A 23,855-nucleotide genomic window follows, 5' to 3' on the forward strand; every position below is an offset into this window, starting at 1 on the left:
GAGAGCAACAATGGGTATGTTTGAGGGAGTAGTAGTTCCAACAATATTACATGGTTGCGACACATGGGCTATAGATAGGGTTGTGCAGAGGAGGGTGGATGTGTTGGACATTAAATGTTTGAGGACACAGTGTGGCGTGAGGTGGTTTAATTGAGTAAGCAATGAATGGGTAAGAGAGATGTGTGGTAATAAAAAGTGTGGTTGAGAGATCAGAAGTGGGAGTGTTGAAATGGTTTGGATATATGGAGAGAATGAGTAAGGAAACATTGACAAAGAGAATATGTGTGGCAGAAGTTGAGAGAACAAGGAGAACCAGAATACCAAACTGGAGGTGGAAGGATACATGAAAATGATTTGAGCAATAGGGGCCTGAACATGCAGGGGGGTGCAAGGCATGCATGCAATATGATGAATTGGAAAGATGTTTACTGAGGTGAACGTGCCATCAATGGACTGAACCAGGACATGCAAAACATCCAGGGTAAGTCATGGAAAGGTTTGTGGGGCCTGGATGTGGATAGGTAACTGTGGTTTTGGTGCATTACACATGACAGCTCATGTATGGATGTGAGCAAATGTGGCCTTTCTTTGTCTGTTTCCTGGTGCTACGCTAACGTGGGAAATGGCAATCAAGTATGAAAAAATAATTCACCCATGCGGAAAACATTTTGATAATCTCTATTACAGCTCAATCAAAAACACTTAAAATAAGTCATTGTTTCAGACTCAAGTTCACAAATGTAGCACTTTGCATCTCATAACTTTTTGTAAAAGTATTATTGTTATATGGCAACAGTGTATCAAAAATAGGATTTTTCATTGAAAAATCATACAAATAACACAGTACTGCACAATAAAAAAACAGCACTTAACCATTAACAACTTCATCTTAGCAGTTCTGCTCATCTCATTCAATGGTTATGTCAGTACAAAACTGCAGTAATGCCACTGAAATAAACTGAAATGTTTATTAGACAAAATATGGAAATGAAATTTCTCATCTTCACTATAACCCATTTGAAGGTCTTACAAACTTGTTAGCAAAAAGAAAATTAGCTAATCTATCTCAGTCTCTAATTTTCCTTCTGTTATTCTCACTATCAAGACCTGAAACACTGAATATGAGTGCTATCTTATACATATTTTTCTAAGATTAAGGGCTACCTTGGAACTACTGTAGATTAAAGTAAGAAATGGTTCTGAGACATTAGACCTCTGATAAAACTACTGTGGATTTAGTTATGAAAAATAAAATTTCACAACTATCAACTTTCATATATACACAACCATAAAAACAATTCACTTACAATTAATATTCCTTGGGGCAATTTTGTCAGTGGTCCTAATGTAAAAATCTGGTAAGAACTAAACTTCTGAAAGAGGGCATACGTGCTTCTTATCCCACTCTAGCAATTAAAGACTAGAGATAATACACATGGCTACAAATATATCACAAAATTATCACCAATACTGGGAGGGAAGAGGGTCCAGACAGGGTTACATTAAAAAAATGGCAAAACCCTTGAATGTTAAGAATATATCATGATGATCTTTTTTGTCCCCATTTACCAACTTGCAATCAGAGTTTTCTCAAAAGAATTCAAGGCCCCTAATGAGAGGGTTATGCACAACTCAAATCACTATCTATCAGCCAATTCTAGATATAAAAGTGTGAACAAAATCTTAAATATTTACCAAAGATTCTAAAGGTTGTTTACCACTCAAAAAAATGAGGCAGTCGCCCTCTGTTTGCACCAAATGAAAGAAGACCAAAAATTCTTTCTGTTTATTTTCTTCTTTGAGACAGACTATCTTTAAGTGCACCCAGAGACAAAGTGAGGACATAAGCTTCTTCTTTTGCTTCCCTGCTAGAATGGCCTTGCATATGATTGCACAAACATTTTTAAATTAAACTCAAAACATACATATATTATATATCATTATCATTATACAGCCCACTGATCTCTCTTATAGGGATCCTGCAGCTATGAGATCACATTCCATGCAGGAGCAGGTATATGATGGGCTTCACTAGAGTGAAAAGAACCTTAATGAGCCTGAGCTACAGCCTTGCTGAACATGACTTCTTGCTCACGGTGTAACCAACTGCAGGAATAATCCATTGAAATCCATACATTACATACCTAACTGTACTTTCCAACCCCATCCATGGGGCCCCTGCAGTGCTAAGAGAAGTCAGCCATATTCATAGGGTGGGACCACAGCTTAAGAAGTGCAGTGATGTGTGCACATCTTTGTTGGGGGTAGGCAGGACAATTAAGGAGTAAATATCCAGTTCCTTCACTACTAGCATGGGACACACAAGGTTTTTCGATATGATGAATCATTATTTGTAGCATTGGACAGAAGGATGGTGTCTAGAACATGGGTAAAAAAAGCAAAAATCCACTCCTGCCTGCCGAGGAGTGAAATTTTGGATTGGTGTTTGTCTGGTGATAAGGAGTTTAAGAACAAGTTATGATGGCAGCTATTAAGAGTCTGTCGAGTCATTTTGATGCATTTACACTTTGTCAATGTCATTTTTGATAAGGGGACCTGTAAGTCCAGTAAAGGTTACTGAAGTGTAAAGTAGTATAAACTTACTTCTACCTGGGGGTTGGTGGGAGCATCATGGGCATTTGTGTATATCTATATATGTATATGAGTGGATGGGTTGCTTATCACCTTTTTCCTGGAGCTACCTCGCTGATGCAGGAAATAGCGATCAAGTATAATAAAATAACATATATCTATATATCTTACTAACGACAGGTCCCAGACTGCAAGCAATCAAACCATGAGTGAAAAAGCCATCTTCAGCAAGAAATTATCATTGTCAGTGGCTGAAAAGGAATTGGGCATCATCAAGGAACTTCTCACTGTACAGCAGTCCATCATTTCCCTGCCTCTGTTTGGAGTATAGCCTAGAGGGTGTACCATCCATACACAAAGGTTCCAGGTGTTGTATCAGTAATCATGATATTTCATTTTCTTTGGTACTGAAATGATGAAATAAAACCACTTTTCCATCTGAAGCAGGTCCAGTCTGTTTGGACTGAATGTTAAGGAACATGCCCTCCATTCATTGGCAGGCACAGAAAAGATCACAAACACACCCAGTGCAAAGGTAAACTAAATGATCAAAAGTACTTGCAGTGCAATGTTAACTGAAAGTTTTGCCTGAGAATATCACAAACCCAAATAATTCAGCAAGTCTCCATTGTCAGTGCAACTGAAAGAAAATGAAGTTCTTCCTCCTTTTCATTTCTGTCCTCTATCTTTTGCAAATTAGTTTTTTTTTTGTTATACCCTCTTTGGTATTATGAAATGCAGTTTTAAAACTGTAGATATTGTGGGTATTATCCACAACTAACTTTAGCCATAAAAGTATTCACTATTGCCATACATAGTTTGCTCATCATACCTAAAAGGAGTAAGCATAGCCTTTTCCCTCTTCAGTAAAAACATAAGCCAACTGCTTTGTCTGAGACTAAAACTTGTTAGCATCATTGGTAAATGTTTGTTCAAATAAAGGATCTTCTTTACTTAAATGCAGGAAGAAGTGATATTGCTGGATATCCTATAAGTAACTTTCTTAAGTAAAAGTGGCGTAAGGAACGTAAGAGACATAGAAAATGGATAAAAAAAAGTCAACATATCCTATACACGCTCTTCCATACTTGGTCAATATATTCCAGTAGGGTTTCTTAACATTCAAGGGTACCATCAAATTAGTAAGCCCTGCTAAGTCTTACTATTGTTTTGGGTCTCTTCATCTAAACATCTTTGTCTTTGTGGAAACACCCATCATGAGGTTAATGCATACATGTGTATCTACTTAATCAAAGCATATAAGGTGAAATGTCTTGTTTCTGTCAAACAAAGTGAAGCTGTTTATGGTGTAAACATCATCTTCCTCTTTGCATCATATCATCTTTTTGTTCAATTTGTGCTTGTTTCTGTCTTCTTTCATTGACTTGCAGCATGTAATAATGGGCATTAATTCTTATTTCATGCAGCCGTAGATTAACTCAAATTTCCAGTCCATTACGTTGATAAGACTTGCATCTGTAACGATAATACAATAAGAATAAATCACAAATGCTATAGAATGAGAATATAGAATCAATATGTATGCAATTTTATGGACATCATCTGTAAAAAGGAAAATGTTTCCATAGGCATAAGCTTGTTAATTTTTCTTTGCAGGCCTCTCATTTCTTTCAGCAGTGTAAATATACCTCTAAAATCTCAAATCTGGAGTTCGAAAATCCAACAACTCCCCAAATCAGTGTTTCAAGGTTAGTGGTACTCAGTGAAACATCCTGCATTCAAACTTCTATGTACCGCTAATCCCCTTACTCTACATTAGTCTACACTGCACATCAAAGTACAATAAAAAAAACTACAACTATACTCTCATAAAATTTATATAAACTTACATTCTATGCTGGGAAAATGAAATTCCACAGGTTGAGTTGCAGTTTATTTCATTTGCTATAAAGTCCCCTTAGACCTCAATGAAATGTTAACTGTGTTTACCAAAGCTGCCTATTATCAACTAGCAAGAGATGAGTTAGTACAGGTTTCACAAAAATCTGACAAAAGTGAGCTGTTGCGAAAGTTTGCTAATTCTTATATAACTTATTATGTGCAACTGTTGACAAAATATCTTTCTTTCTACTTTTTCATATCTGATGGGAAAATTTCTAAATCCATTTTACCTTTAGGCTTCACATTCAAAATAAGAAAGATTCATTTCCTCATATGACCAAAAGTGATATCAATATGCCCATTTGCACAGCTATGACTATATAATCATCCCAATATTTGTACTATGCTAAAAGTGTAATAATGCATCTCCTAATCTGTTTCTGGACTCTGCCTGAATGAAGTTACACCACAGAGAGTCTTCATGGTTAGGTTGCATAAGTTTTATTGGCCAATATGGAGCACAGTTCCGTCAAAGAACTTCTCACCCCTAAGGAGTCCATAAATTCCCTGTTTCTGACTGTAGTAAAGCCTCACAGCTGTAGAAGCTCCAAGATGAAAGGGGTTCTGGGGTTATATGATTCAGATTGATAAATCATAGTTTGCTTCATATTCTAATTAAAAAAGGCCTAGAACCTGTAAAAATACATCCAATTAATTCTTGTGACATCTGTGGATACTACAGCAAAGCGGTGAAAAGAAATAAATGAAAAATTAAAGAAATACATCACTGCATCTACTTGGCTGTCAAGTTGGGCTCCCATTCTGTCTGTATATCATATTTATACGAACTTATGCCAATGGGCAGAGAGAAAGAACGAGTGAATTCCATTTAGAAGTCCCATAATACGAAGAGAACCTTCATATTATGTTGATGATAGTTATTCATGCATGATAAATGTGTCTAGATTCAATAACAAATACAAGGCAAATATCAGGTATCCAAGCATTTGGTCGGTTGTATGCCCTAGCTGCATTCAAATAAAATTCCTGTACCAGAACTACCTTTTGATTTTCAGGAATTTGATTTGCATGAAGACAGTGTCTCAACAACAGCAGACTTTTCTTCAAATGCAGATTGAATACATTCACAGACAAAAATCATACGTCCAAGCTAATAAAACAAGAGGATCTCAGTGACCTTATAATAGATTTAGCCTCATTGAAGGACACCGCAAAAATCTTGGATTCAGACTTAATGAATCTACTTGATCCCGGCACAAAACTCTAATGGCATACAGGTCTTGAAAGAGAGTTTGCGAATTTTTTTCTTAAATCATGAATCACTTATTTATTGAAATAATATATCAGGTCTGGTAGCAAAGAATATATTCATCTTGTGACTGGCACCTCTTAACAGATTTTTCCAAGTGAAGTTAAAAGCTGTATTACCACATAATGGAAACCATAACACCTTATCTTCAGGACATTTGCTTCATATGAATATCTTGCAATCCTCTTGATTATGCTAAAGTATGGAGAATATTTTAGGTTCATTGGTGCTGATACTCTTTTGGGGCAACAGTTGATGTTCTCTTATAACATAGGAAAGCAAAGTTTGAGAAGAGCATGATGTGAAGAAAGACTGGATTTAAGGAGCAGAGGTTATTCTAGGTTAAACCAACATCAACATCAAGGCTCACTTACTCATGGACCACAACAAGATCCTGCTACTATCACTTCACATAAAGCTTGGATTAATGTAAAACTTTGTCAAAGAGCTTGACAAAGAAAGGCTGGGGTTTCAGTATCCATGCCACATGTTTCTTCAATTCAGTTAAGCCAAAATGAAAAATGTGGTATTTGTACGTTTTCAATTCAAGCAACTTTTGAATAATCCAATACTTGAAGAGGTACCGAACAGACATGTAAAGGGTGCTTGGTCATCAGTTAAGGTTGCCATTAACAGTATTACAGGGAACAGGAAATCTGATGACCATGAGGGAATAGTTGAAGACATGGACAGAAAGTATGACATCTTGGGCTGTAATATGAGTCTTAAAATACTCTTTGTTTCTTCCAAGAAAATGTTGGTGTTGCAGAAAAAAAAAAAGAAAAACACACACACACACAGGGCAAATACTCCACTAAAACATTTTGGAAATGAAGATAGGCATATAAGGGAAGATGGCATGCCCTCATAATAGGAGACTACTATTAACCACTAGAGTCTACAGGGGTATGATCCTAAATCAGTTCACAGATAAAATAAATACAAACAGCTTAGTTAACCCTTCTAATGCAGCCTATCAAGCAAATGGTTCTTTAAAAGTGTCACTTTGTCACTAAACAATGAAAGTACTTGTATTAACTTTTTAACTGCTTTTCTATGATTAAGACCATAAGATTCCCATATATGATTATTATATCCCTTTGAAAATACAAAACTTCCCATATTTATGGTATTTATGACAGGTAATGGTCAATTGGCAGTGCGGTATATTACAGGTACTACCCACCTGGGTTAGTGATGGCTACATGGTGAGCCGGCACTTCAGTGGTTGTCAAGGTGTCTTTTCTTTTTCTGCCTCACACACATGGGGAATGCTGGCATTCTATCCACAAACATGCAATCTCTCCTCATCCCACACAACACTTGACACAACTCATTCTTCAAAACTGAATATTTTCCTGCAGTGAATGCCATGCATTTGCCCTGCCTCTTGGCAAAATGGTAGAAGCAACAAAAAGAAGTATGTAGAAACATTAGGCAGGAGCATTATGAGCAATAGGAAGGAACATTAGATGGGAGAATTAGGCAGAAGTACATTGGAGCATAAGGCAGGAAAATAAGGTAGAAAAAGTCGGTTGAATAATAAGTAAGAGCTTCTAAAGACACTGTGCTAGAATTGTCCTCTGCTGCTGGCCTGTTAAGGGTTAAGCACAAAAGCCTTAGAAGTGGCACTGAAATTTCATTAGTCATGGGGACTCTTTTCTGAGGCCACTCCCTAGAGGGTGTTCCCACAGGGAACAGGCATCACAGATAAATGGATAGATAGATAGACACAGATAGATAGATATATAGAAGAAATGTATACATTAATCAAATGACCCTATGTGGGCGGCATGGATGCAAGTTAGATGGTACTATCTATATCTGGGATATAGTTTGCTGCTTTAAAATAGCAGCTTCTACTGGACAACCAGGGCAATTCTGTGTTGTGGAAGAAATCAAGAGAGAGCATAAGGTATCTAAAACATTATTTTGAAATCTATGGCATCAAATGTGCTTTTTGCAGCAAGAGGGTTTATCATGGAATGGCAGTGAAAATGTGCTACAGACACGTACAAGTCTACGTTGGTTTATAACAGTGCATCTAAGTGTCAAAGTTGAAAAATACAAGATGTTTTGGAAAATGATGCATCAATTACCTCATCAAAAAAATACTGTTTTGTATTTCAATCATTATGAACTATGTGTAACCTGGACATGGAATGACAAATTGTATTATACATTAATAAAGAAGATGTACTGATAAAATACAATCATTTGTTTTCACTTAAGAAGATGTACTGATAAAATACAATCATTTGTTTTCACTTAAGCAACTTGCAAAAAGTTTAATTATGGAGACCGGTGTTACCAAAGAATAATTTAATAAAATGATGCAAGCAACACTGGCAAAAGTACATAATAAGTCATGACAGTCTTGTACCTACAAAGTACAGACTCCAACCTTTTGATCAAGCACCATGTCTGGTGTTCTTGAGCTACGGTTGAATTTCAATGATTCTTCAAATACATCCAGACCAGCACTTATTTATCTATTTACACATAATTACCCCATAATGCCTCTCTGAAAAGATTCTGGTGTTACTCAGGGCCCTTTTTCCAACTCCTGTAGACCCAAGGCTGCACTACACTCAGCAGTAGGGACAGGAAGGACTTCTTTGAAGTGATAATGATACAGCCTTGCCAGAGGTGACCTTTCACTTGCAGTACAATTTAAGGCAGGCAGAGTCCAGCAACATCAACCAACTTTTATGATAGATGAAATGCAAGACCTACTTCCAGCCTCTCTTGAAGTATTAATCTCTTTATGGAAAAGTGAAACCCATGTTTACTCACCTTCATACAAGATACAAGCTCTCAACTTTGCTAAGTTAATCTATCCCTACCTTCATCTACACATGCATTTAGTGATCAAAGACAATCAAGAATTTTTGCTAAGAGAGGTAAATAATTCAAGTTGTGATGTTGCTTACTACTAAATAAACATATACTGTACTGGGAAAAGATAAGTCCAGAAATAAATGTAAACTTTTTCAATTTGTTACAGGTCCCCTTGGCCAAACAAATACCCCAAATCACCAAGATTCTAAAATCTGGCAACTGATCAGCTCAACTGAAGTTGGTTTTGAGAAGTTTTAGTGTATCAGAAAAAAAATTCATTGCAACATGATAAATAACTGGGAATATGCTTTAGAGTACACTTTAAAATTCTTACTGCACATTCTTTATATGACAATTTTCAGCATTTCCTCCAAAGATAATGCATGTAATACAATTAAGGTTTAAATCATAAAGTGATATATTCATTACCTACTCTTTTTATTACCACATATCTCTCTTTCCCTTTCATAACTTACTCGATCAAACCTCCTCACACCACAGACTGTCCTCAAATATTTCATTTCCAACACATCCACCCTCCTCCGCATGACCCTATCTATAGCCCATGCCTCACAACCATATAACATTGTTGGAACCACTATTCCTTCAAACATACCATTTTTGCTCTCCAAGATAACTTTCTCACCTTCCACACACTCTTCAACGCTCCCAGAACCTTCGCCCTCTCCTTCACCCTGTGACTCACTTCCACTTCCATGGTTCCATCTGCTGCTAAATCTACTCCCATATATCTAAAACACTTCACTTCCTCCAGTTTTTCTCCATTCAAACTTACCTCCCAATTAATCTGTCCCTTAATCCTACTAACTCATTGGTTGGTTTATCAAAACCATCTACCACCCTAACACTAAAACAGCACCACTCATCCTATCTAACCAGCTCTTTGTTATGACCTCTGGTTACTTTGGTGCTGCATCTCTCGAAGAACTGTCCCCTATCATTATCATCAAGCTGATTTAGAAACAGGAAGGCTGTTCTTAGGTCACCACTCTCCCTCCTCTCCTCTATGGTAGACAGCATTGTATTCTCTAAGTCTTTCATTGCAGTTCATTTCTCTTAATTCAGGTACCAGTTTAGCTACTCTACTATGTAACCTCTCAGTGAGATCTTTGTGCCTCTTTATGAGAAGTGACCAGAACTATGAGGTATAAACCAGTTTTGGCTTGATCTATGTAGGAAATAATTTTACAAACAAATCCTTGTCTATATACTTGAATACAATCTCTATATTTGCCAGCAGAAAGTTTGCCTCTTGCATAATTGTTCAGTGTAGCTCTGGTGATAAATTGGGCACAATATCAGCCCCTAGATCACTTTCATATGCAGATTCCTACAATCTACTTCCTACTAAGGAATGATCACACAAGTGCCTTTTTTTGCTTTGTTATATCCTCATCAACTTGCAGACTGAATCTCATCAACCACTTATCAGGCCAATTTTGGATTTTGTTGAGGTCCCCCTAAGTTCTCATGCAACTGTCATCATTCTTTTTTCAGATATTATTCCACTCCATCACACAAGACATTTACATTCACCAAAGACAGCAGTAGGCCCAAGACTGAGCCATATGGCACACCAATAGTAACCCTAGCCCATTCTAGGGAGCATCTCTTCCCTGTGTTCCCTGTGTCCTTTCAGCAAGGAAATCTTCTATCCAATGAAGGAGCCCACCCCTTATTAATGCCAGAGGATCTAGCTTTTAATCAACCTCTGATGAACAAAAGTGTCAGAGGCTTTCTGGTAATCCAAAACAATCGACCCATCCCTCTCCTTGATCTACGATGGAGTTCATCCTAACATAGTACTCTATAGGATTGGCTATGCAAGGCCTCCTGTCCCTAAAACCATGTTGTCTCCCAGTTAGATTTCTCCATTGCAGGTAATCATTAACTTGCTTTATGATAATCTTCTCCAATGATGTGAAACCACACTTGTCAGCGAGACTGGTTTGTATGCGAGTGCTAGAAATGCAAATATTCTCCAGTGAATGCATGCGTCTTCCCTGCCTGTCTCAAACTGAAGTGATAAAGTTAATTCCCTTGAATTTCAAGTCAGATAATAAAACTAAATGAGCTTATACTTTGACCCCACATATCAGGATAAGCACCTGGAAGAAGAAAAATGGGAATACTAGAATAAGACACACCCCTGCCAAGTTTCAGAATACTTAGTCCAGGAATGAGTAATTGTATTTGTTGGAAAGAAAAATATACTGGTAGATACGAAGAAACAGAAAAAGCAAACTGTTTCTCATCTTACTGGAGAAATATAATGGTATTTGGAACCTTGATAGTGATATTCTCATGACAATAAAGGTGGTTAATATAAGGCTATTGTTCCTTGTGATGGGGGAAGGAGAAGGTTTGAGTAGGTATAAAAAAAAGTCCAGATTCTCGACCAACAGATTATGATACTTGCAGACTTTTACCAAGATGATAAAAAGATGGCAAATTATTTTGAAACTTAAACTACTACTTGATATATGTCTTATCCATCTCCATCCCCAGCTGTTTCACACACTAAGGAAGTTGACTGGAGTTTACTAAACTTATCAGGGATGCCTTTTAAGATACTAAATTCAGTATGACCTTGAACATGCTGTCTATGTAATAAAAAAGAATTTAAGCAGATTATCGAAATCATGAAGATTTGTATATGTCTCAAGAAGCCATTCAATACCAATGATATTCTGTAAATGCTTCACAATCTTCCATATAAATGTCTGGCCAAAAGTCAGCAGGGACATGATTACTACATGGCACATGCAGGGAAGGAGATGGGAAATCGCTCTAACATTAGTTACAATTTTCAACTTATCCAAACACTATTAAGTAGTTATCTTACTGATTATAGATACTTACCACTTCAACCAAACCTGTAATCAGTCTAACACATACAGCATAAGATGGCAAATAATTATTTTGCAGAAAAAATAATCCACTTACCCGTACAAACACACTTGCCATTTACTGCCATTCCTGTTTTCCACTGTACATACGTTCAACATTATCACGGAGTAGCTTGACCTGGTCTGGTCGAAGACTAGCGATGGTTACTTGTTTACGAAGGAACTCATTCACCATCTCCTTAGACAGACCAAAAGCATGCATGTTGCACGTGAAAGTACTGTAAAACACCAAACATTAGAGGACTAGATAAGGAAAGAGTGGTTACGAATGTAAATCAATGAAAAAACTGGTGTGTGGAGCAAGACAGAAAAAATGGGGATCACATGGAAAGAGAAAGTACAATACTAAAAACAACCAGGTAGAAAGTATCAACTGGCTTATGGAGAGATCCTTCCATTTCCTCTTTCCTGTTCCATTTATATGCTGTAGTTCAACAGCAAAAAAACATTGCCAAAAAAAAAAAAATACATATTTATAAATCATTCTATACACAGACAAACCATAGGAATGGCTGAATTCCTCCCACAGAGATGGTGGGGGGATTGAAGCTCTCATGTTCTCCATTCTCAATCATCTAGATCAAATTATCTCCTATCCCACCCATATTCCTGACCAATGTGACCACTCTCCTAATGCTCTGGATCTGTTTTTCACATCTAATCCTTCATACTGTAAATACACAATCTCACCCCCAATTGGTTCGTCTGACCACATTCTCATAAATGTATCTATCTTAATGGTATCTACACCTCCAGCAGCCTCTTTTAAACATAATTATTTGCATCTCAACAAAGTTGAGAGAAATAACTTACAAAAATTCTTCTCAGACATTCCTTGGGTACATTACTGTCTCTTATGTGGTGATGCTTCTATCTCTGTCTAAAGCACAACAGGTTGTTGTTGTGGGAACAAAAGCATTTATCCCCTCTATCTCTGTGATGATCTCTTCATCCAATCCATCATTTAACCATTCCTCTTCTGAGGTCATTCAGGAAAAGGATCAGGCATATTGGGCCTGGAAAAACTCATTTTTCCGTCTCCCATTCAGCAATTATCACTACCCATAATCACTGCAAGTATTTATCCCTGAAGAAAAGCATTTCTTTATTCAAAGAAAGTGCAGTAACCAACAAAACATATAATGGAGGTTATTGTTGTGGGGATGGAAACATTTATATCCTCTTCCTCCATAATGACCTCTTCTTCTGATTTATGGTTTAACCATTCATGTTCTGAGGCCATTCAGGAAAAGGATCAGGCATATTGGGCCTAGAAAGACTCCCCTTGCTCTGACTCCCTTTTTAGCATTCATTACTGCCTGTAATCACTGCAAGTAAGTAATCCATGAAGCAAAGCATTCCTTTATTCATAGGAAGTGCGATAACCTATCCTTGTTATCTTCTGACTGATCTTTCTGGTCTTTAGCTGAGGATATCACCGAAAACTTCTGTCATTCTACCCTTCCTCCACCTCTCTGTTCTGACGGTACTATGGCTGCCTTTCCCATAGACAAAGCAACTCTCTTTGGTTCTTATTTCTTCTCTAACTCCATTTGGGATGACTAAGATTCCTGTACCCCTTGATGCTCCTCTTACTAATCCTATGCCCCTTCACATAATCTCTTTTCAAACTGATTGAAATGCGCTTCTCTCTCTAAACACAAGCAAGAATTATGGTCTTAATAGCACACATGCTCATGTACTGAAAAAGTGTGCCTCTGTGTGCTTGCTTGTCTGTTTTGTTTCTGTTTAAAAACCACAACTTTTCCTTCTTAGAAGGATGCACTGGTGCATACAGTCCCTAAGAAATGCAGCCATTCTGACCCCTCTAACTATCGTCCTGTTGCTTTAACATCTACCATTTCCAAATTCTTTGGATCCTTCCACACTCCCATATCCTTAGACAACTTGAATCAGAATGGTTTCCTTAAGATGAGATCAACTGGTGATATTTTTCCTATCTTACTAATGTTTGGTCATCATATCTGAAAGATTTTGGAGGTTCTATGTACTTGCCCTTGATATATCAAAAACATCTGACACAGTGTGGCATCAGGGTGTCATCTCTAAGCTCCCCTATTTTGGCCTCCTTACCTCACTTTGCTTCCTCATATTCTCTGGCCGATGTGTCTCTGTGGTTATTGAAGGATCAACCTCTCCATCTTCCTTCATCTTCTGTCCTGCCTCCAACACTTTTTCTTTTTATCAATGATATCCTTTCTTCCACAAATACCAAAATACACTCATAAACTGATGACTTAACACTGAATTCCTACACATTCATCAATTCTGCTCCTTCTTTTCCCACTTGATCTGCATTTTGAGAGAGAGAGAGAGAGAGAGAGAGAGAGAGAGAGAGAGAGAGAGAGAGAGAGAGAGAGAGAGAGAGAGAGAGAGAGAGAGAGAGAGAGAGAGAGAAAGAGAGAGAGAGAGAGAGAGAGAGAGAGAGAGAGAGAGAGAGAGAGAGAGAGAGAGAGAGAGAGAGAGAGAGAGAGAGAGAGAGAGAGACTTTTTGGATTACATAAAAGAACAAGATTGTGGGGAGAGGTACAGGACAAGTAGGTGTATCAAGGAGGTGACGGGATGTTTGTGTCATCCACAGTAAATTCAAATGAGAAATGAGAGCCAAAAAGAGTTCTTTGTCATTAGGATAGGCAGCTATAGCATTAATGGAACAGAAAAGTGAAGGAAAGGTAGTCCAACAGATGTAGTTTGAGATAGTTTTAGCCAAAAACCAGAAAGACCTAGCAGTGGAAGAAGAGAAGAGTCACACTTCCTTTGGATAAAGAATTCTTTGCCTCAATAACAACACATAATCTATTTTAAGCAGAGACAATGGCTGAATGTTAGCTGGAGAGAGGAGACATTTTGCAGTTCTGATATGCCAGATCTCTTTCTCAAATGGTCTTAGAAATGGGAGAACTATGAAATGAATGCTGAACTAAAGCTTGACAATAGATATGGTCTTATATGAAGAGGAGATGAATGTTTCTTCTCTTTATTCTTGCAAAAATAACCTTCCCCAGGAATACATAAAAAAAAAAAAATCTTTGTTAGTCTCATCAAAGCTTAAAAATGAAAACGTTTAGAGGAAGCAACCAGATGAGGAGGTGCATTGAGTTAAGAGAATTACATGAGTGCGGCAATAAGAACCAAGCAGAGATGAAAAAAATATCAAGAATGTTACGAAAGTAAGGGTGATGGTCTAGCTTATGGGTAGGGTAACTATCAATTTGCTCCAGATCATGGACCCACTCATTATGGTTGGATCATATATGCCCCTCTTATCCTTTTTTTTGCTGCTCACTGTGGCTGGGGCATAAAAATGAGTCGTAGATTAATGAAGGATATATGCTTCGTTACTCTACTGAAGTAATGTTTCAGAGAATCTACCTTTTAAAAAAGGATTTTCTTTTAGAGTAATTCAACTTTAGTACATTTCTCCTCAGCCCTTTCAACCACAGTCTTCTTATTATCACATATCTCTCTTACACTATCATATCTCATCTTACACTAACATATCTTACTTAATCATCCCTTCTCACACCATATGTTGTCCTCAAACATTTCATTTCCAACACACTCACCTTCCTCTATACATTCTCATCTAAAACCCATGCCTTGCATGGACCAGCATACCATCAAAAATGCACATCTTTGCCCTCCCAGGCAGTGACCTTCCTTTCTACACATACCTCAATGTTTCTAAAACTTTTGCCCCCTCCTCCACCCTATGACTCACTTCAGCTCCCACAGTTTCATTTTCTGTCAAGTCCACTCCTAGGCTTCTAAAACACTTTACCTCCTCCAAGTTATCTCTATAGGACCCTAACTAACCTGTCTTTCTCCAGTGCTAAACCTAAAAACCTAGCTTTTATTCCCATCTACACTCCGTTTCTACTCAGAAACAAATATCTGCATTTTCTCACTTGAATCTGCCACCAGTTTCTTTATCATCCGCAAACAATATCTAACTCACCTCCAAAGCACCTCCACCCATGGCAGACAGCAGACCTACACCTCTTCCCAAAACCCTTGCATTCATGTCCCTCATCACCCCCATCCAAAAACAAACTGAACAGCCATGGCGAGAATCATTTCTGTTCTACAACTACTCAAGAAAGAGATCTGACACATCGGACACACCTGACACATCTCAACCTCAAATCACTGCAAAAGATGTGATTTTGTGGGGCTCAGCTGACAATGACAGCCATTCATATGATTTGGACATATCTACAGACCATGATAAGAATGATTTTAATATATATTACAGGAAGGCTCTCTTTCCAAGCACAGTGAAGAGTGAGAATAGAGAATGATGTGCTGGATTACCGAGTATGTGCTGAGTTTAAAAACTGTGTGCAGCATGCTAAGATTTAAATGTCCACCATCATGTCAAGGTTTAAATGTCTATGATGCAATGAGCTGAAGTGGCTGTGACCAATGAAGTGGATTATCACACTTCTTTTAATATTTCAAGTACTGTAAATCTTCCCTGCCCTACGTGAACTTATTCTTTACGATGGTCAGTAATTAAGAGATTAAAGATTCACTGTACCATGCTTGACCTTCCTTTCTACAACTTGTATAAGCAATGCTGCCAGGGATTGAATTAGTGAAGATGGCACACCCTTGTTAATTCAAAATCAAGCTGTTGTCTACAGTAAAGATAGCATCCCCTTGTTAATTCATAATCAAATAAGAACTTCCTCTTGAACTAAATGAAATATAATCTTAACATCAATCTAAAATTTAATAATCTTATGATCTTGCTGCACTTCTCTCAGATATCACCAGAATCTATCTTACACTCACTACCATCCCCCTAGCTAAGCTTTTACAACTCAAGCACTGAGTGCCACAATGCTCAATGGGACCCTTCAATATTGCATTATTAACCCACTTGCTGCAGCAAGCATAAAACAGGAGGTTACACCCAGTGCAGATTATTTCAAAGGAAAAAAAAATCAGTATCACTAATCGAAATCACCACCACCACCATGACAAAATAAATATAACGGTACTGTGTGACTTTACTGATGAGCATGATGAGCCATCAAACTTGAAGTTTTAGGCTGGCAGGTGCTGCTAAGTATACCACTTATCCCTGTATGTATATCAAGTGTGCCATACATAGAGAGATTTCTGAAGTGGAAGTGTAAAGATGATATTTGTAATCAAATATTATCTTCACACTTTCACTTCAGTAATCTCTCTATGTATGGCACACTTGATATACAGCTACTTTAACAAAAGCAATGGCAGAGTATTGTCTCTTTTCACAAGGTACATGTATGAACTCAGCAATGGAATGTTTATCAGATGCAATAACAACTAGATATTACATCATCAACATTTTCCCACAAACCAAAAATAATTGTTCCTACTATACTTGAGTTATCCAACAATCTACATATTTCCCATTGGATCACTGTCTATACAAAACTTACTGGTCACCAGTTGTGCACTTATCACGAAGGAGCAAAATTTTCCTATTCCTTCCCAACAATGGAAGAGGCATATATAAGCTGTTAATGGTATGATAAGTTAGAAGGATACTTAAACAGAGACAGGATACGCTAGAAATTCCCAACAAAAGAGCACATCTAATTTTTTTTTTTTTTTTTTTTTTTTTTTTTTTTTATACTTTGTCGCTGTCTCCCGCGTTTGCGAGGTAGCGCAAGGAAACAGACGAAAGAAATGGCCCAACCCCCCCCATACACATGTACATACACACGTCCACACACGCAATATACATACCTACACAGCTTTCCATGGTTTACCCCAGACGCTTCACATGCCTTGATTCAATCCACTGACAGCACGTCAACCCCTGTATACCACATCGCTCCAATTCACTCTATTCCTTGCCCTCCTTTCACCCTCCTGCATGTTCAGGCCCCGATCACACAAAATCCTTTTCACTCCATCTTTCCACCTCCAATTTGGTCTCCCTCTTCTCCTCGTTCCCTCCACCTCCGACACATATATCCTCTTGGTCAATCTTTCCTCACTCATTCTCTCCATGTGCCCAAACCACTTCAAAACACCCTCTTCTGCTCTCTCAACCACGCTCTTTTTATTTCCACACATCCCTCTTACCCTTACGTTACTTACTCGATCAAACCACCTCACACCACACATTGTCCTCAAACATCTCATTTCCAGCACATCCATCCTCCTGCGCACAACTCTATCCACAGCCCACGCCTCGCAACCATACAACATTGTTGGAACCACTATTCCTTCAAACATACCCATTTTTGCTTTCCGGGATAATGTTCTCGACTTCCACACATTTTTCAAGGCTCCCAAAATTTTCGCCCCCTCCCCCACCCTATGATCCACTTCCGCTTCCATGGTTCCATCCGCTGACAGATCCACTCCCAGATATCTAAAACACTTCACTTCCTCCAGCCTCTCACCATTCAAACTCACTCCCAATTGACTTGACCCTCAACCCTACTGTACCTAATAACCTTGCTCTTATTGACATTCACTCTTAACTTCTTTCCACACACTTACCAATCCGTCACCAGCTTCTGCAGTTTCTCACATGAATCCGCCACAGCGCTGATCATCAGCGAACAACAATGACTCACTTCCCAAGCTCTCTCACCAACAGACTTCATATTGCCCCTCTTCCAAAACTCTTGCATTACCTCCAGCAACCCCATCCATAAACAAATTAAACAACCAGTGAGACATCACACACCCTGCCGCAAACCTACATTCACTGAGACCAATCACTTTCCTCTCTTCCTACACTACACATGCCTTACTCCTCGTAAAACTTTTCACTGCTCTAACAACTTGCCTCCACACCATATATTCTTAATACCTTCCACGAGCATCTCTATCAACTCTATCATATGCCTTTCCAGATCATAAATGCTACATACAAATCCATTGCTTTTCTAAGTATTTCTCACATACATTTTAAAAGCAAACACTGATCACACACCTCTACCACTTCTGAACCACACTGCTCTCCCAATTGATGCTTGTCATGCTTCACCTCTCAATCATACCCCATAATTTAACAGAATACCAACAAACTTATACCTCTGTAATTTGACACTCACTCTTATCCCTTTGCTTGTAAATGCACTATGCAGCATTCGCAATCCTCAGCACCTCACCATGAGTCATACATCATAAATAACCTTACCAACCAGTCAACAATACAGTCACCCTTTTTAATAAATTCCATTTGCAATTCCATCCAACCTGCTGCCTTGCCGCTTCATCTTCCGCAAAGCTTGGGGTGAGAGACTATCAGTAAATTTAGGGAGAAAAAAAGATTTCTGGAAGAGGTAAATGGGTGCGTAAGACAAGGAGCAAATGGAACTTCAGTAAAGCGTAAATGGGAGGATAAAATATGGTGATTAAGGAGATGGAATGATATTTTGAAGGTTGTTGAATGTGTCGATGACAGATGCAGATATAGGTGTTGGGTCAGGTGGTGTGCAAGTAAGGTTAGGAAATGATTGGTAACAACATCTAATTATGCAAGCATTATTATGCAACATTGTATGAATCATTGACCTTTCAGAATGGAATTTACCTTTCAATGATGGACTTACCCCAGCTGGCCAAAGGTAATATTCTCCTGATAATGGAGTTCATCAGTGACTGCTTGCAACCTGTTGCTCTCAACTTCCTCTCGCGTCACCACAGGTCGAAGAGAACGCTCACACTGGAGGGCATCGAAAAAGGCAGCATTCCAAAAGCGTATTGATCGCCATATTGGCTGTTGCCGCAGGTAGGAATAAAGAAATTCCTTACTCCGATTCTGTCCTCCTGGTGTCATCGCTATAAGTAAATATGGTTATCTGTATAACATAAAATAATGCACTAACAGACAAGATATATGGGGATTGAGAACAAAATATCAAACAACAGAAATATCTTCAAAGTTAGTTTTTCTGTAAAATTGATGATTTCTTTATATAATATCAGTAATCACGACTATCCATCTATGATGCCTGTCCCCTCCAGGAACTCCCATCAAGGGGTGGCCACGGTCTACACTTATCCCTGTCCTTACATGCCTCTCTGGCTTACATCATTCTTCCACCATTTTTTTAACTCCAGTATCTACACTCTATTTGCCCATATCACAGATGGTCTTCCTGTTATTTCAACCCCTTTAATTGTGTTATCATACACTCTCCTTGTAAAATCCCAATCATGTATTCTTTCCATAAGCCCAAGCCACCTCAAAGTATTGTTTCACCTACTCTACCACTCCATAATTCATTCCCTTTGCACTCCCTGCTGTATCACATCTCTAATACAGCCCTTCATGTTTTTCTTCATTCCCTCTAGTCACACCACATGCTCTTCAGAAATAGCTAATTTCCATAGCATGGATCATATCATTAAACACTTATTATCTCCTTGGTTATTTTGCCTCAGCATTAAAAAACAAACAAAAAAAAAAGGAATAACTTTATTGCTCTTACTTCTTTGATTCTAGAAAATTTCTGTGGATGTAATACTGACATATATATTATCTCAGCCAGCAAAAACCGATCTCAAATTAAGCTTGCAGGGTATGATAAAATATCAATGTCATTGATTTTTCACCAAAATAAGGGGAAAAACAACTAAAGATGGGAAAAATCCTTCAAACTTAACCAACATGGATATACACAATCATACTTGCTAAAATAATGTACTGTATTTGTTTCCCTCTTTAATGAAATAAAGAGTAATGTGTCAATAAATACCAAAGCTATCAATTCTATAGAATGAAAGAAGTACCTTAAGAGAAACAGTGTTGAGTTCCTGTGCACAGCACTTGCACCTCAGGGCATATACTCTTTCATTACCCATCCTTCACACAAGCTCAATAGCTCTCAGCATAGGGAAACTTGTAATGTATGTTTAATCAATCATATCCTTTTTTTGGAAAAAGAAAAACAGATTTTTCTCTTGGGTATAAGAAATCATTTTGTCAATAACTATAACACAAATGCTCTGGAAATACAAACCTAAATGTTTCATTTATAAAAGCACTACTGTTAAACAGCAACATTAATCTTAAAACTAATGAATAAATGTGTTGCCTCTGTCTTCGAAACACATTACTTCCTCAATTTTTCTCCATTCAAATCACATCTCAACTAATCTTTCCCTCAACCCTGCTAAACATAACCTTGCTTTTATTCACTTTCACTCTCAACTTTCTCCTTTCACATACTCTTCCAGACTCAGTCACCAGCTTCTGCAGTTTCTAACTTGAATCTGCCACCAGTGCTGTATCAGCAAACAAAAAATGACTCACTTCCCAAGCCCTCTCACCCACCACAGACTACATCCTCACCCCTTTCTCTAGGACCCTCACATTTACCTCCTTTACCACCCCATCAATAAACAAACTGAACAACCATGGAGATACCACATACCCGTGTCACAGACCAACCTTCACTTGGAACCATTCACTCTCCTCTCTTCCTACTCGTACACACACCTTACACCATTGATAAAAACTTCTCACTGCTTCAGACGGCTTTCCTTTCATGCTGCATATTCTTCAACACCTTTGGTTTTATCCTGTAACTGAAGATATGTTATCTATTTTGTTTAGCTTGAAACACCATTACTTTTCTCACATGTTAAAATTTCTTGCAAATCTAGCAATGAATAAGTGCTTAAGTATGTTATAACCATATTAGAATATAAAAGGTAATGGAAAATGTTTCAAGCAATGATGATATATTCATGAAACTTTACTGTGTTAAAACTTATGGTAACAGATATTTCTAAGGATGTATCATTCCATTAAAAAACATATCTCTACATATAAGTTTATACATTATTTCTGGGGATAAAGGAGAAAGACTAATGCCTAAATATCCTCTGTGTATCATGGTGGGCATCTAAGAGGGACAAGTGCAGGGGCTTGAAATCCTTCCCTCCTGTATTACTTTCTCAAAGGAGCAGAGTAAGGAGCCATTACCTTGATCATAAGGGAAAGGTAAAAAGTCTATACATATATAAATATATGGATATGAGGAAATATACTATCATAATCAACGAGGAAGTTAACAACTCACGGTACAAACCTTCATGATAGTAAGTAAAGCACATACTCATGAGGCTTTTAGCAGGTGAGAAATCTTCTGCCTCATTGCACTCAAATAACATTACAGAAAAGTGTTGGATGAGGGAGAAGAAAGTGGCCTCTGAAACACACTTACAGCATCTCTTGGCATTGATGCAACGTGCAAACCATAATCGACCTTGCTCAGTCTGCAAAAGAGAGTCAAATACTAACTAATTCGTGTTAAGATTCATCACGAAATATGACTTCAGTATTCTTGCATTCTTTCTTCAAATGCTGTGGCAATAACAAATAAACTGCATGTTATCAATAATATCAAAATTGGCTTTAGAACAATCAACTTAACATGTCAATTATCAAATAAAAGAAATCTATCTTCATAATAGGTTACAGAAGAGTGGAAGTTTACAAACATAAATGCTTCTGTATGCTTAAAGAAGAATATTTGAGAAAAAGAAAATGAAAACTCATGTAATTCATTATGAAGTATGGGTGTATGGGTGAACAGATGACAAGAGATGAATATATCTCTTAAATTATCAATGTAAAATGGGTATAAATTCTCTAGCACCTTCTACTGAATCAATACATATATATAGTCTTGACCACCTGATATACATTCTACATGCTCTACATCATTTTTCAGTGTTTTCCTAATTCCAACAATGCTGCACAAATTATTCATCTCTATTGCTCTTATGTTTGACCTTTCCTGGCCTAAATAAGCTAGAGTTATATATCCATACACAACTGCAAGGAAAAGCACTACAGGCAAACTTCTTGCACACTCTAAGCTTAAATTTTTCTAATTACCAGAGCTTCAGTGCACCTCCGATTTCTCTCACTTGAATGACTACTTTCAACATAAGCTTTCCCACACTGTATTGGTATTAATGGCATCATCCATACACCAATGAAATGGTATCAATAGAATCTTGTCTGATACTAACAATACTTTATATAAATCATGATTTTTTTCATACTTGATTGCTATTTCCCACATTAGTGCGGACATGCCAGGAACAGACAAAGAAAGGCCACATCTCACATCCTTTCCCTAGCTGTTAAGTGCAGTGCACCAAAACCTTAGCCACTTATCCACAATCAGGCCCCATGGACCTTTTCAATTTGGTCTCCCCCTTCACCTTTTTCCTTCCACTTCTGATACATATATCCTCTTTGTCAACCTCTCCACACTCATTCTCTCCACATGTCAAACTAGTTTTACACATCCTCTTCATTTCTCTTAACCACACTCTATTCATTACCTCACCTCTTTCTTACCCTTTTATCACTTACTCCATCAAACCAACTCATACCATATACTGTCCTCAAACATTTCATTTCCAACATATCCATTGTCCTTTGCACATTCTCATTTATAGCCCATACCATACATCCATACAACATTGTTGGTACTAGTATGCCTTCTAACATATCCATTTTCTCCCTACTGACAACAACCTCTCTCTCCACACATTTTTCAATACTCCTTGAACGTTTGTCCCCTCAATCACATTATGATTCACTTCCACTTCAATAGTTTCATTTGCTGCCATGCTCACATCCAGGTATCTTAAATACTGCATTTCCTCCAGATTTTCTCCATTTAAATTCACATCCAAACTAGCCTGTTCCTCTACCCTGCTACACCAAATAGCCTTGCTTTTATTCAAATTCACACTCAACTTTCTCCTTTCACGCACGCTTCCAAAGCCTATAAGCTTATATGAATTAATGTATCATATCATGTTCCATAACAAACATCTAGCATTTTTCCATTCTGATCATTTTAGCACAAACTTACCTGAGCTAATTCTCCAAAATGAGCTTTCCTGTCTACATCAATGACATAAGGTGTCTTAAACACTTCTTCAACAAATTTCCGCATGAACTCCTTTGGTTCATTGAGATCTTCTGCTTGACTATCATAGGAAAGACTAGAAGCCCATGACTGCAATGATGTCTGTGACCCTGTATGAAAAGAAAAAACATTATAGTGCTCTGAGCATATCAACTGATAAACCTAACTAATCTATATTAGTGAAATATGTATTAAGGCATCATGAATGGTATGGTAAAATTTTCCACCATTACAGCAAAAAAATTAAATTTCATCTAACTCAAAATAATTCTTTTCTGTACATTAGAATTCCTATAGTTCTGAATAAGTGTGGGCCCCTAACAAAAGGAAGAAAACTGCAATTTACACTCTTTTCAATTTCTTTCATAAAGAAAATGATCT

At 37.7% G+C, this 23,855-nt stretch overlaps 1 protein-coding gene across 3 annotated transcripts in view; it reads right to left on the reverse strand.

Annotated features, from left to right (window-relative positions):
• Nucleotides 1–3,279: 3,279 nt before the first annotated feature.
• Nucleotides 3,280–23,855, reverse strand: part of LOC139754738 (uncharacterized protein KIAA0513) — a 49,040-nt gene continuing 28,464 nt past the window's right edge. For 2 of the 3 annotated variants that reach the window (XM_071672456.1, XM_071672459.1), the window contains exons 7-11: nt 23,418–23,584; nt 21,612–21,798; nt 19,125–19,353; nt 11,573–11,753; nt 3,280–4,068 (exon numbers count right to left, since the gene is read on the reverse strand). In XM_071672456.1, the coding sequence (XP_071528557.1) occupies nt 11,594–11,753; nt 19,125–19,353; nt 21,612–21,798; nt 23,418–23,584 (743 nt within the window). In that variant the 3' untranslated portion in view covers nt 3,280–4,068; nt 11,573–11,593. Of the gene's footprint in view, nt 4,069–5,001; nt 5,128–11,572; nt 11,754–19,124; nt 19,354–21,611; nt 21,799–23,417; nt 23,585–23,855 lie in introns of those variants that run through there. The other variant, XM_071672457.1, reaches the window with a different exon arrangement.

The sequence above is a fragment of the Panulirus ornatus genome, chromosome 17 (assembly GCF_036320965.1).
Source record: "Panulirus ornatus isolate Po-2019 chromosome 17, ASM3632096v1, whole genome shotgun sequence".
NCBI classification, from domain to species: domain Eukaryota; kingdom Metazoa; phylum Arthropoda; class Malacostraca; order Decapoda; family Palinuridae; genus Panulirus; species Panulirus ornatus.